The 13,610-nt window shown below is 40.4% G+C and overlaps 1 protein-coding gene across 1 annotated transcript; it reads left to right on the forward strand.

Annotated features, from left to right (window-relative positions):
- The first annotated feature begins 2,494 nt into the window (after window positions 1–2,494).
- Window positions 2,495–12,757, forward strand: LOC131723143 (tripartite motif-containing protein 16-like). Its single transcript, XM_059016603.1, has 6 exons — window positions 2,495–3,148; window positions 5,563–5,658; window positions 5,855–6,088; window positions 6,243–6,402; window positions 6,697–6,753; window positions 11,956–12,757. The coding sequence occupies exons 1-6, from the start codon at window positions 2,567–2,569 to the stop codon at window positions 12,486–12,488; spliced, it is 1,662 nt and encodes a 553-aa protein (XP_058872586.1). The 5' UTR covers window positions 2,495–2,566; the 3' UTR covers window positions 12,489–12,757.
- Window positions 12,758–13,610: the final 853 nt, after the last annotated feature.

Below are 13,610 nucleotides of genomic sequence, written 5' to 3' on the forward strand. Positions count from 1 at the left end.
CCACTGAAATCATTAAAAATTAAAAATGACAAACAACATTTCCATTGCTTGATTTTCAAGCACAATATTTTTAAGCAACACAGGGTAAATATTTCAGAGTGTTCAATGACTTCCTGTGCGGGGACCTCTTCACTACCTGTGCTTCCTGCCTGGGGTCATTCAACTGCATCATCAATATCTTTGTAACTCCATGAAATCATAAAGACAGGTAAGTTTTGTTTGCTGTGAAATCATCAGTGTCTCTGCCTCACTGCATCAAGCCTTATGACAGTAGTACAAAATCTCCACAGAACTAAATATGTTGTTATTTGTTCCTAAAATGATTACAACTCCTGTCCCACTCTCTCCTCTCCGCCCCTCTCACACTGATTCAGCAGTCTCTGCTCAGCCTGCTTGTCTAAACTTGGCCTCAGTCCCAAACCCTGCCTCTTAGAGCTTTATATAACTCCTGGAATTCAGAAACACTGGTAAGCTTCATTTCTTGTGAGACCCATCCCTGTCTCTGTATCCTCTCAACAGAAACAGCAGAAGCACATATTGTGATTCCAACCCAGGATCACACTTCATGGTGAATCGAGGGTATTGACACAACTATTCCAATGGCTGGAGTTCCATCCTTCTTATATTCCTGTACAGAACTAGACACTCTAACACAGCAGTCAAACACATTGTTAATACTGTGATAAATCAGGAGAAATGGACAGTCTAAACATCGAAACAAGCTTGTTCTTGTTATTCCACTTGTTCTTCTTGTTGAAGAAGAAAACTCCCCTCCCCTCCAAAAACAATTGAGAACTGAAGTGGAGGCATTTCTGTCCATTTTACCCACTCAGATCCATCGCTTTCTAAATATATTGGTGCGTCAGAAAAGATAATAGCACCGTCTTCAAATACAAGCTAAAGATTGTCAGATTGTCATTTTACTTTCACAATGAAAATAAATAAATAAACTAATTTAAAATGATTAAATAAGGTTGTATTTAAGTTTTAATATAAGAAATATGATTTTTAATTTGCACTTTAATCAAAACAATGTAATGGTTTTAAATTTGATCAGCAATAACTGCATGTAAATATTTTTATTAAAGAAATACAATTGAAAATAGGCTGATTAAAGTATTGTTTATATCATCTATATATTCTTAATATTACATTTCTGATCTTTAATATCCTAGTATGTGTGTGCTGAATGATTCAATGTGATTTTTGCTTAGATCTTTATTTGAAATGCTTCCTAACTATTCCAGCAGGAATTGCCTCTGAAAACTCTTCTCCAGGCTGATTGTGGGGAAACGAGGTGGGGAAGCATATTGGTGGTGCGCTGGGCACTGAAGTCCACAGGGTAAGCATTGTGCACTGCAGCCCGTGCAACAGTCATACGCTTCCCCACAATCAGCCTCCAGGAGTCTTTTCAGAAGCAGTGTTTTGCTTGAATAGTTAGTAAGCATGGTGAATAAAATCTAATCAGAAACAGCCGTAGAAAATCCTCATCAGGTAAGAAATGTAAAGAACATGATGACGTTTAAACCTTTAACCTCAGTGTGGTCCCCATGAGTGTTCATTAATATCTATCTATCAGGAGAGTTTTCAAAATGACCAATTGTATCTGTTCATGAAAACACAGCAGCATGGCTGATTGAAATGAAATCTCTTTGAAATGTTTGATGAAGGGGGTCAGGAGGTGGGGTCCTATTACCTGTAACACAGGAAGGAAGGAAGTGAACGGGGAGAGGAAACCAGTGTGGGGGCTGCAGGATCAATGGGCTTCACCTGAGTCAAAGAGAGTGGAAATAAAGAAGTGTGGAAAACAAAACGAGCAACAGCAAAACAAGAAGGGACTTGAGAGAACGATGTTCTGCTGATCAGAGGGAAGACATTGTCTGAAATGAATAAAACAAATAGTGCACAGATTTGAAAAGTAGGTCCCTTGATTGTAAGCTTTGTTTGAGTGTCTGTTCTCTATAAAATGGTTTTAACTCATGAAATCAGCACTGTAATAAATGAGCATGTCAGTAACGTACACACCCTGTCTGATAACACTAGAACATGTCTAGTTCTCATAATATACAGCCTTCCTTGGACTGGATGGACCACCCTTCACGTTCTCTTAGGGGGAGTGAGCAGTTCAGACTCTGTGCCTCAAGCTTGCCCTGAACTGGAGGGAAGAAAGCAGTTGGTGCTCAGAGACAAGTTTGTGGTTGAGGACTAATGGACTTTGAGATGTGGATTAATGCCCACGAAGATCGAACTCCACCAAACTCACTTCCTTGTGAACTTCTGAGGATTCAGACCCACACAGAAGTGAAGGTCTAGTGCAGTCAGATACATACTGTAGCTATAGAAGGGTTACTGTGACAATGCCATTCTCAAACTCCAGTCCCACTCACAACTCTCTCCTCTCCGCTCCTCTCACACTGATTCAGCAGTCTCTGCTCGGCCTGCTTGTCTAAACCTGGCCTCAGTCCCAAACCCCGCCTCTCAGAGCTTTACTCAATTCCAGGAAATCAGCGCAGTGAAGTTTCGTTTCTTGTGAAATCGTCAGTCTCTCTGTCTCACTGCAGCAAGAATGGCTTCAAACTTATGGTCAGAGGATCAGTTTAGCTGTTCAGTGTGTCTGGAGCTATTGAAGGACCCAGTCACTACAGCATGTGGACACAGTTACTGTATGGGGTGTATTAAGAACTGCTGGGATCAGGCTGATCATACAGGTGTCTACAGCTGCCCCCAGTGCAGAGAGACCTTTACCCCAAGGCCTGTTCTGCGCAGAAACACCATGCTGGCTGAAGTTGTGGAGAAATTAAAGAAGACAGGACTCAGTCCTCCTCCTGCTCAAAGTTATGCTGGACCTGGAGAGGTGTTGTGTGATTTCTGTACTGGGAGAAAGTTCAAAGCTGTGAAATCCTGTTTGACGTGCCTGGCCTCTTACTGTGAGACACACGTCAAGCCTCACTATGAGGGGGCTGCTTTCAAGAGGCACAAGCTGATCAATGCAATTGGAAATCTGGAACAGAAGCTTTGTGCTGAACACCAGAAGGTTTTGGAGGGGTTCTGCAGAACAGATCAGACTTGTATTTGCTGGCTGTGTACAGAAAAGGAACACAAGAGCCATGATACAGTCTCAGCTGAGACAGAAAGGAGTGTGAAACAGGTAAGGGTTTGAACCATTTCCTTGTAGCTATCCTAGAAGATAAGAATTCCCAGGGATATTTAACATGTCTGTTTACTAGGTTATACAGTTTCACATCAGATCAGATTTTAATTGTATATTAAGAGCTATTTAAAGAGCCCTAGTTTTTTAATTGCTCTATCTAAACTATGATGTGCTACAATGTATTTCAGGGTGTAACAGGGGCGTTGTTATGGGTGTGGCTATCGCTGATTGACAGGAGAGACACAAGAGGTTTTCTTTGATACAAAAAACACAAAACATTCAAAACAAAACACTGCTTGAAAACAACGAGAAAATAAAAGTTGACCAAACAAGAAAGGAGGTCCCGCTCCAGGAACAGTCTCCCTGAAACCTCCTCTCTAGACTTGGGTGGGATTAAAATCCTGGATTTGAATATGCCCTGCCATATCTAGCACACACTTGATTATCAAAAACATTATTTACAATCACACAAAAACACACTGTTTACACGTGCAGGACCTCAGCCCTGCCTCACAGGGTAAGAAGGATTTGTTCAGCTGTTTTGTGGTGCATTGGAATTTGTAGTGTAAAATTAGCATGATTTATATTCCTAGTGTTTTTTATATGTATCTTGCAACTTAATAAAATCATAGATCAGTTTCATTGTTTAAGATATTATAGTTTAATTAGTTAAACTTTTTAAAAATGACATTCCCAGAAAAGTCAAGCTCCTAATTTAAAAAAAGCAGAAAAGACCAAGATTAATATGATATACAATATACAAGATTAATATGATATTCAATATTATTATTATTATTATTATTATTATTTATTTCTTAGCAGACGCCCTTATCCAGGGCGACTTACAATCGCAAGCAAATACAAATACATTCAAGTGTTACAATATAAGTCATACAATAGAACAAGAAATACAATAATTCTCAAGTGTGACAAACCACAATTCAATACAATATACAAGATTAATATGATATTCAATATACAAGATTAATATGATATGGAGTAGTGGTTAGGGCTCTGGACTCTTGACCGGAGGGTCGTGGGTTCAATCCCAGGTGGGGGGGGACACTGCTGCTGTACCCTTGAGCAAGGTGCTTTACCTAGATTGCTCCAGTAAAAACCCAACTGTATAAATGGGGAATTGTATGTAAAAAATAAAGTGATATATTGTAACAATTGTAATTCACCCTGCATAAGGGCATCTGCTAAGATATAAATTAATAATATTAATAATATACAAGATTAATATGATATACAAAATACAATATTTACATTATATACAATATAAATCGGGCAGAAAAAAATAGCTTAATTTGGTGCGTTAAAACACATTTTTACATGATTAAAACAGATCTGTATAAGTTAGTTTAAAACGAAATTTAATAATCTATTTAGGATTTTGTTTATTAAAATCTACAATTTCTTTCGCTCACCCTACTAGTCCCCTCTTTCCTTTGCTCTCTTCCACAGTGAAGTCCTTCTGCTCACGGGCTCATTCTTCTGGGGATTTTGTGTATTTAGGCATTTTTTACACTGATTTCATTGTTTTGTTTCAGTGCTGTTTTATCTGTGTTTATCGATTAAAAACGGAAATCAGAAGCCCTAAATATCCATTAAAGAGAAAGCTGCTTCAGTTTCCTAGGTGCTTAACAAAACAAACATGTAACACATGCTAGATCAGCCATCATTCACTGTTACTAGTATGAAACAGTACCATCTAGTGGACAGCTACTGTGGATCAAGTGTCCTTTTGTATTGCTGGCAGCTGTGCACTAGATGGTGCTGTATCTTACTACTATACACACATGTTGTCTGAAACTGCTGCCTTTGTCCAAGTTTAAACCACCTCCAAGGAAGTTTTCAATTTAATTCAGCTATCACATTTAAACATGGATTAAAATGAGTGGAGCAATTTCATTATATTTAATCTTTTAAATGTTTAACCTTGGATTAATTTTAAACAAGGATTACATATAAATCCTGGTTTAAAGTTTTGTGCAACATGATTCAAATATAATCCTTGATTTAATCTGGGTTAGTGGTTAATCCACGCTGGTGCATTCGACCCTTAGGGTATCTGTGTGCATAATGTGTGTATCGTTACACAGAGAATTGTGAGGGTCTGGAACCAACTCCCCAGTAATGTTGTTGAAGCTGACACCCTGGGATCCTTCAAGAAGCTGCTTGATGAGATTCTGGGATCAATAAGCTACTAACAACCAAACAAGCAAGATGGGCTGAATGGCCTCCTCTCGTTTGTAAACTTTCTTATGTTCTTATGTTAATCTAACTTCATATAAAGGGGGGAGAGGTGTGAAAACACAGCCTGCTCTGAAATAGTCTGTATTGAATGTGACAGGATATCACTCAATGCCCTGTCAGAAATGTCACTGTGTCACTGTGTTTCTACACAGAAGCAGCTGGGAGAGACACAGACAGAAATACGACAGAGAATCCAGGAGAGACTGAAAGAAACTGATGAGCTGAAACAGGCTGTGGAGACACTGAAAGTGGGTATTGACAAGAGGGGGGTATCATTAATTATTATTATTATTATTATTATTATTATTATTATTATTATTATTATTATTATTATTATTATTAACAGATGGACTGGAACACATCTACAGAAGTTTACTGTCTATCCCTGATGTGTTTTTGATATCAATTCTAACCATGTCTCCTCTACTGTGTTCTTTCACTCAGAGATCTGCATGCATAGAAATAAAGGAAAGTGAGAAGATCTTTACTGAGCTGATCCGATCCATTGAGAAGATCCACACTGAGGTTATTGAGCTGATTGGAGCTAACGAGAAGGCTGCAGTGAATCAGGCTGAAGGACGCATGAAGAAACTGGAGCAGGAGATTGCTGAGCTAAGGAGGAGAAACACTGAGCTGAAACAGCTTTCAGAGACAGAGGATCACATCCATTTTCTACAGGTAACATCACTGCTTGTTAGAAAATCTCAAGTCCATAACTGGGACGGTTTCAGACAGACCTCTCCAATTGAATGAATCCTTGCTTTTCCCCAGGAATGTTTTGGACCCCATTCTGTTTCACTGAAAACTCCTTTTCTCCACTTTCCTGTTGTAGAATTTCCAGTCTCTCTGTGCCCCTCCTGAAGCTGGAGACTTACCCAGCGTTACTGTCAATACAGACATCTCTTTTGGGGCTGTGAGGAAATCTGTATCTGAACTTAAAGACCATATTGAGGACTTCTGCAAGGGGGAATTAGTCAAAATAACCACAACAGGTTGGTGTGAAATAGATTCCTTTGGTAGAGATTTCTCAAATAGACCCTGGCTTGAGGAGGGACAGGACTTGCAAGACATTAATAAAGACCTCTTGCAGATTGTTGGCTATATGAATATTGCAGGAGGGAGGCAGCAGGGAAGAATGAGCAGGGAGGAGAGATTTTTACACCCTGAAATGCCGTGAATAAGCCTTGTTTCTTTTCAGATTGCTGTTTGGAGTCTTGTGTGTGTTGTGTATTAATCCACATGTTTCAATTCTATTTCTCTCTCTTTTTTCTGGCCAGTGAATAAAGTTGCAGTTTACAGTCTGCAGGCTCCAGAGCCAAGGAACAGAGCTGAGTTTTTAAAATGTAAGTCTGTTTTCACTGAAACATTTGATTGAAAGATGTGTCACTCCATTGTGAGAAGAGCCAACACTACAGAACATGGAGGGGTGGAGCTTGAGGGCAGCAATTATTATTATTTATTAGTAATTGTGAAGCCATTAATCTACACTCCTCTCCATCAAGTATTGGTTCAGATGAATACATGCAGGGAGGAGGGAGCAGGGAGGAGGGAGCATGGAGAAGATATCAGGGAGCAGGGAAAATGGAGGAAGGAGGAGGGAGCACTGTGGAGGGAGCAGGGAGGAGGGAGAAAAGAAGATTGAGGCGGGAGCATAGAGGGAGAAGGGAGGAGGGAGCATAGAGGGAGAAGGGAGCAGTAAGGGTGCATGGATGAGGAAGCAGGGAGGAGGGAGCATAGAGGGAGGAGGGCACAGGGAGGAGGGAGCAGGGAAAAAGGAGGAGGGAGGATGCAGCAGGGAGCGTGCAGGAGAGATGAGGGAGCAGGTGAATTGTGTGAATTGTGACAGGGGTTAAATTAGGTGTGATCCTTCATTTTCCATTTTAAACGTTATTCAAATGCGTTTGTCTCTAGACTGATGTGAACTGGAGGAACGCTAATCAAAGTTTATCAGTGTTTATATTTATGTCAAGTAAACTAGATAACTCAGCTATTCAGAAGCAGCTTCTTTTTATACATGGGATACAAAAAGAAAAACTGTGTCATGTAAGATATAGCAAAGTTATATTTTGAAAAACCTCGATGTGAAACAACACAGAGCACAGAAATGACACATTTTTGCATTGTCGTTGAGACACTAATGACTCAATAATCATCAATTGAATTTGTAAAAGGTGGGAGAAAAGGACACACACACTGCCTATCACACACACACACCCTGCCTATCACACACACACACACACACACACACACACACACACACACACACACACCCTGCCTATCACACACACACCCTGCCTATCACACACACACACACTGCCTATCACACACACTCACACGCTGCCCCATGCAGTATTTTTATAATCTCAGGTGAGCCATTTTTTTCCTTACTCTGCTTAGTTTATGTCAGTGAGTTTTTAAACAGAGAGTGAACTCCATAAAGAATTGTATTTAAAACAGCAACAACTTTGATAACGTGAACACAGTTTAAAATAAGGTTTGCATTGTGTGAGACAGTACAGAGAAAACCGCGATTGCTGTGGTCTGTACTAGGAGTGATAGGAGACTGCAACCAAAGAGAACACTTTGAACTTGTAACTTAAAAACAGCACGTTCCCTTTCAAGCACGAAATGGGTATCAACCCCTTTAAAAAATAAATAAATAAAAATACATTTTAAAAAAGACACTCTTCTGATAATAAGCTGACGTTTCCTGGAGTTTTTCAGGTGTTGTGGAGCTGAATTCTTCTTCTCTGCAGAGTGACATTCCTGTTTTGTTTTTGTTTTGTTTTTTGTCGTCAGGGTTTCCGTGGCAATTGTTAGGGAGCGTGTTAAAATGACGCGCTTTCACATTTCTATTTTTCCATTTCTGTGTTCACGGGTTTGTTCTGAGGGTGGTTGTGTTTGCTCACATTTCTGTGAACCCTTTTTGTGTGAAGTGGATTCCCTTCAGTCCGAATCAGAGTGTATTTCAAAGCCCGTTGGTGCGGGTCCGGGTGATTTTTCGGGTGTCCGGTTTCTCCATGTTCGCGGTGACTCCCTCATGGAAATGCAGCTCTGTCCTCAGATGGGATGCGGAGCGGCTGTTGCCGAGGTGGTTCCGATGTTGGAAACGCGGGTTTCTCTTGGATTGATCAGGGAGGGCTGGACGGGTTTCTTTATCAAGCGCTCCCGAGAGGATTGTGGGGTGTGTTGCTGTTTAATATAACGTTATAACTACATTAATAACATACGCGTACAGACACCTTACAGGACGCTGCTAAAGAATAAGAATCACACGAAGCTGAATAATGTATAAAGAGATATTAAAAATAAAACATCTCTATATATGTTCGTTGCTGTGAGGGCAGATTCACATCCCAGCGCTTTGGTATCTCTGGGCTTGAAACGGCGCTCCATAAGTGTAACACCTATTATTATTATTATTATTATTATTATTATTATTATTATTATTATTATTATTATTATTATTATTATTATTTCGTTTTATTTATCAGAAATATAAAAACATATTATTATTTCTATTGTGTGTGTGTGTCTGTGTGTAAACATTATTTTTTAAACTATAATAACGTTCCACTGCGGCTCTCAGTGATGACGTTTTACGATTGCTTCAGCTCACATTCAGCAGGTTCGTCAGGCTGTGTGACTGACATATAACCTGACCAATGAAAACGCAGAAAGGGTGGAAACGGTTGTATTATTGGCTGATCGCCCCAAAACAGCAAAAAAAACATGTCTGATTACTTGTGGAGAAGGGAGGAGGGAGCAGGTAGGATGGAGGAGGGAGCAGGGAGGAAGGAGCAGGGAGGATAGAGGAGGGAGGAGGGAACAGGGAGGAGGGAGCAGGGAGGAGGGAGCAGGGAGGATGGAGGAGGGAGGAGGGAACAGGGAGGAGGGAGCAGGCAGGGGGGAGCAGGGAGGATAGAGGAGGGAGCAGGGAGGATGGAGGAGGGAGCAGGGAATAGGGAGCAGGGAGGATGCAGTTGGGAGCAGGGTGGAGGGGGGAGGGTGGAGGGAGCAGGGTGGATGGAGTAGGAAGAAGGGAGCAGGGAGGATGCTTGTGGGAGGAGGCAGGAGGGTGGAGGGAGCATTCAAGAGGGAGAAGGAAGCATAGAGGAAGGAGCATGGAGGATGGAGGAGGGAACAGGGACTGATGAAGCAGGGAGGAGGGAGTGATTTGAGGACAGCGCAGACAGTGACTGTTGTATGTTTCAATTCTATTTCTCTCTCTTTTTTTCTGCCCAGTGAATGAAGTTGCAGTTTACAGCCTGCAGGCTCCAGAGCCAAGGAACAGAGCTGAGTTTTTAAAATGTAAGTCTGTTTTCACTGAAACATTTGATTGAAAGATGTGTCACTCCATTGTGAGAAGAGCTAACACTACAGAACAGGGAGGGGTGGAGCTTGAGGGCAGCAATTATTATTATTTATTAGTAATTGTGAAGCCGTTAATCTACTCTCCTCTCCAACAAGTATTGGTTCAGATGAATACATGCAGAATGACTGGGGGAGGGGCATTTGTTGCCTGTTTTTCCACTCAGACCTTTCTCTCCCTAAATATCTTGGTATCCCTGAATAGATAATCATCCCATCTTTTAATACATGTACAATGCATGTGAAACCAGTTGTGGGGTAAAATGAACAGCTATCCCTCCCAGTCATCCTGTGCTGGTAGTAAATGTATATTGCAGTATCACTGCACTTGTGGGATGGATTGCTCATTAAAATATTAGACAGATATTTGAAGAGTGGGTGATATTCTATTGAAGATATTTAGTAAGCAAGGGGTCTGAGTGGAGAAAATGGCAACACATACCCTGTAGGAACATTAACCTCTCAAAACCCCAGCCCCTCACAGACAATTTCCGCCTGGGGGGCTGTGCCCTTAAATAAATCACAATATCTTCTAAAGTATAGACAGCACAGGCATGGTTCAGGGCTTGAATTCAAGGTAACCCCTTGGGCATCAAGACTAAAACCTCAGGTGTGATAAAAGTCTTACTCGGTACCACACTGGAAGGAGATATCCAGAAAAAATACATAAAAAAACAACAAACGCTTTTCATTTTTTTATGTTCTATAGTCATTTTTTCAACTTGTAGCATATGAAAAGAGCCAGATTTTTTTCCAGTGCTTCACCAACTTGTCTACTATACTGGGTAACAATTTGGAACTGTTTGAACAAAGGGATCAAATTCTACAGGAGTTTTTACAAAGCTAAGCCCAAGGGTCCCCAAACCTCTCCAAAAATAAACATTGTGTAAATCTTTATGTCAATTGATATACTAAGTTCTAAAAGGGATGTTATCTTCTGGCACCTCACAGGCATTAGCCTTTGAAAGGCTGTTTTTTTTTTTCTCTTATCTCATTCAAGAGGTGGGCGTGTTTGTTTGCACATCGATTACTCTGTGATGGATTGGGCTACAAACAAAGTAAAGGTATGAATGGAAAGCTTGTGACCTCCCCTACAACGTGATCAGGGAGATTTCATCGTCATGAAGGTTGTAAGACCAGAGCAGCAAAACGCAAGCTAGTCGATTGCTTTTGTTTTGAATGCATGGGGGTTCTAGACACATTGCGAATGGGATATCTCAGCGGTGAAATGACGGATTCGAAAAATTCCTTCGCTGTTTGACGGTAGAAAAACAACGATTTTGATATCGAGTCAGCTTTTTTTCTCTTTTGCTTTTGTAATAATATTAAAAATGATTTATGAAATATAATGTGTAATTGCAGTACCATGTTGTATGAATACATTCATTTTTAATACACTTACAGTGTGTGTGTGAGTTAATTCAAAACTAAATTTAATGTAAAAATGAATGAAATCTCTAACTTGTGTATTTTGTGTTGAATGTGCTGCCCTTCTCCCTTTTAGTATTGGCCCTTCATTTCCTAAAAAATGAAACAAATAAATACAGCATCTTTATTAAATTCATTTAGTTTGATGTATTATGTGCTTGTAAATATGTTATAAGGGATTCTAAAAATGGGTATGATTGGCTGGCATATATTATAATCAGCTTATTAAAAGTTTACAATGAGTTATGAAATATAATATTTACGTGCAGTTCCATGTTCCGCCCGCGGGACTAGAGGGCGTAAGAGGTTTTAAGTGAACTGTAATTGTATGCAGAGCTGCATTTGATTGCTTCCAATTGAAGCAGTTTGATAAGATCGAGGAATTATAATGAATAAAACAATCAAGAGGGTTTAAAGATAGCTTCCCTTGTACCTCTCAGAACTGCATTTCCCATCATCCTCCTGCTCACATATGTAATTGAGATGGAATTACCAGTGAGCAGGAGGATGATGGGAAATGTAGTTCTGAGAGGTCCATGCGGGGACATGGGAAGCCATCTTGAGGCAGAAAATGCAATTTAAAAGTATAAAAAAGTGGTCAAAATGTATTAAAAAAATAGTTAAAACAATACACACACCTTCCATAAACAGGATGTGAGGATGCAGCAGACAATGATTGTTGATTTTCTCAGTGATTTGACTTTTCTAACCGTCTCTCCTCTACCCGTCCTCTTCTCTTCAATCAGATTCCTGTCAGCTCACACTGGACCCCAACACAGCGCATAGAAACCTCTGTCTGTCTGAAGGGAACAGAAAGGTGACATGGAGGAGAGAGACCCAGAGATATCCTCATCACCCAAAGAGATTTGATATATATCCCCAAGTGCTTTGCAGAGAGGGTTTGTCTGGGACTCGCTGTTACTGGGAGATTGAGTGGAGGGGGGGAGGGGCTTCTATAGGAGTCACATATAAAGGAATCAGCAGGAAAGGAGGGGATCGTTCCTGTCGCCTTGGATACAATGACAAGTCCTGGAGTTTGGACTGCTCTGGTTCCAGTTACACTGCCCGACACAATAACAATCACACTGCAATAACTGCCCCCCGCTCCCCCAGAATAGGAGTGTATCTGGACTTTAATGCCGGCACTCTGTCCTTTTATGGCGTCTCTGACACAATGACCCTCCTGCACAGATTCCAAACCACATTCACTGAGCCGCTCTATCCTGGGTTTGTGCTTCATTATTCTGATTCCTCTGTAACAATCTGCCAGCTGAACTAGACTGTTTTGTGCTGTAAGAAAACCTTTGTATTGAACTTCCTGTCTGTCCTCTCCACTCCTCGGGTGAAGGGAATGTTCAATCTGACACAACTTTGGATGAAAGTTAGGGGGTAAAACGGCGCCACCTGCAGAGCGAAACGAGGTGAATTATTTGTTTTTAGCAACGAATGGATTTCATACGAAGTAACTGTATTTAATTTATTTATTTAAGAATTGTTATGTTTTATATATATTTTAAAAAATGGCATCCAATAGTCAGTGCTGTAACAGTTTTAAAAAAGTGAACTTAAGTTAGCATTATTGTGTGTGTGTTTTTGTTTTTTGATTTCCATAAAATGTTTAATATTTCAGATTTTAGTAATGTGATTTAATAAAAAAAATTAACGTGATAGACTGACTTTTTCTCATTTCTTAATACTCATTAACATGGTTTTTCAAATGAGAATGAGCAAGAAAGAGGTGAATGAGAGAGAAAGAGGTCTGGTAAAGCATAGGGAAGCATTGTAAAGCACAGAGGTCTGGTAAAGCATAGGGAAGCATTGTAAAGCACAGAGAGGTCTGGTAAAGCATAGGGAAGCATTGTAAAGCACAGAGAGCTATAGTAAAGCATAGGGAAGCATTGTAAAGCACAGAGAGGTCTGGTAAAGCATAGGGAAGCATTGTAAAGCACAGAGAGGTCTGTTAAAGCATAGGGAAGCATTGTAAAGCACAGAGAGGTCTGGACTCTAACCCTGGGCTTGAGACTCAGCTCAGTGATTTGGATTCCTGAACAGCTTCTTAGTAAAGGTATTATTCAGCATGCCGCCGCACCGTGAACTAATAAGAAAAGACTTTCAGTACCTGGCAGGCTCTTGTGACATATCAGGAGGGTCATTCTCTTTACTCCTTCTTCTTCTCCTTGGAGTTGGGTCCATGCCTCTCTCTACTGAATCACTCGTTCCTCAGTTAGCTGTGTTTCTCCTCTGCAACACAATTGAAACAAGTCCGTTGTTAAAGAGTACAGCGCTTCAAATGTCATTTTTCTTTCTCTTTCTTTAGAGCGGACCCTTATCTTTTCATGCTGTTTGAAATCATCCCGACTGCTTCTTGTTATCACAGTTACTCAAATGCTGGGTTCGTTTT

Source organism: Acipenser ruthenus, chromosome 53 (genome assembly GCF_902713425.1).
Source record: "Acipenser ruthenus chromosome 53, fAciRut3.2 maternal haplotype, whole genome shotgun sequence".
NCBI classification, from domain to species: Eukaryota; Metazoa; Chordata; class Actinopteri; order Acipenseriformes; family Acipenseridae; genus Acipenser; species Acipenser ruthenus.

Bases quoted from the DNA above. Each gene is read 5' to 3' on its own strand.
- LOC131723143 (XM_059016603.1), top strand. From the start codon at position 2,567: ATGGCTTCAAACTTATGGTCAGAGGATCAGTTTAGCTGTTCAGTGTGT. The intron at 3,149-5,562 runs GTAAGGGTTTGA...GTTTCTACACAG, and splicing joins CAGAAAGGAGTGTGAAACAG to AAGCAGCTGGGAGAGACACA. The intron at 6,403-6,696 runs GTTGGTGTGAAA...CAGTGAATAAAG, and splicing joins AGTCAAAATAACCACAACAG to TTGCAGTTTACAGTCTGCAG.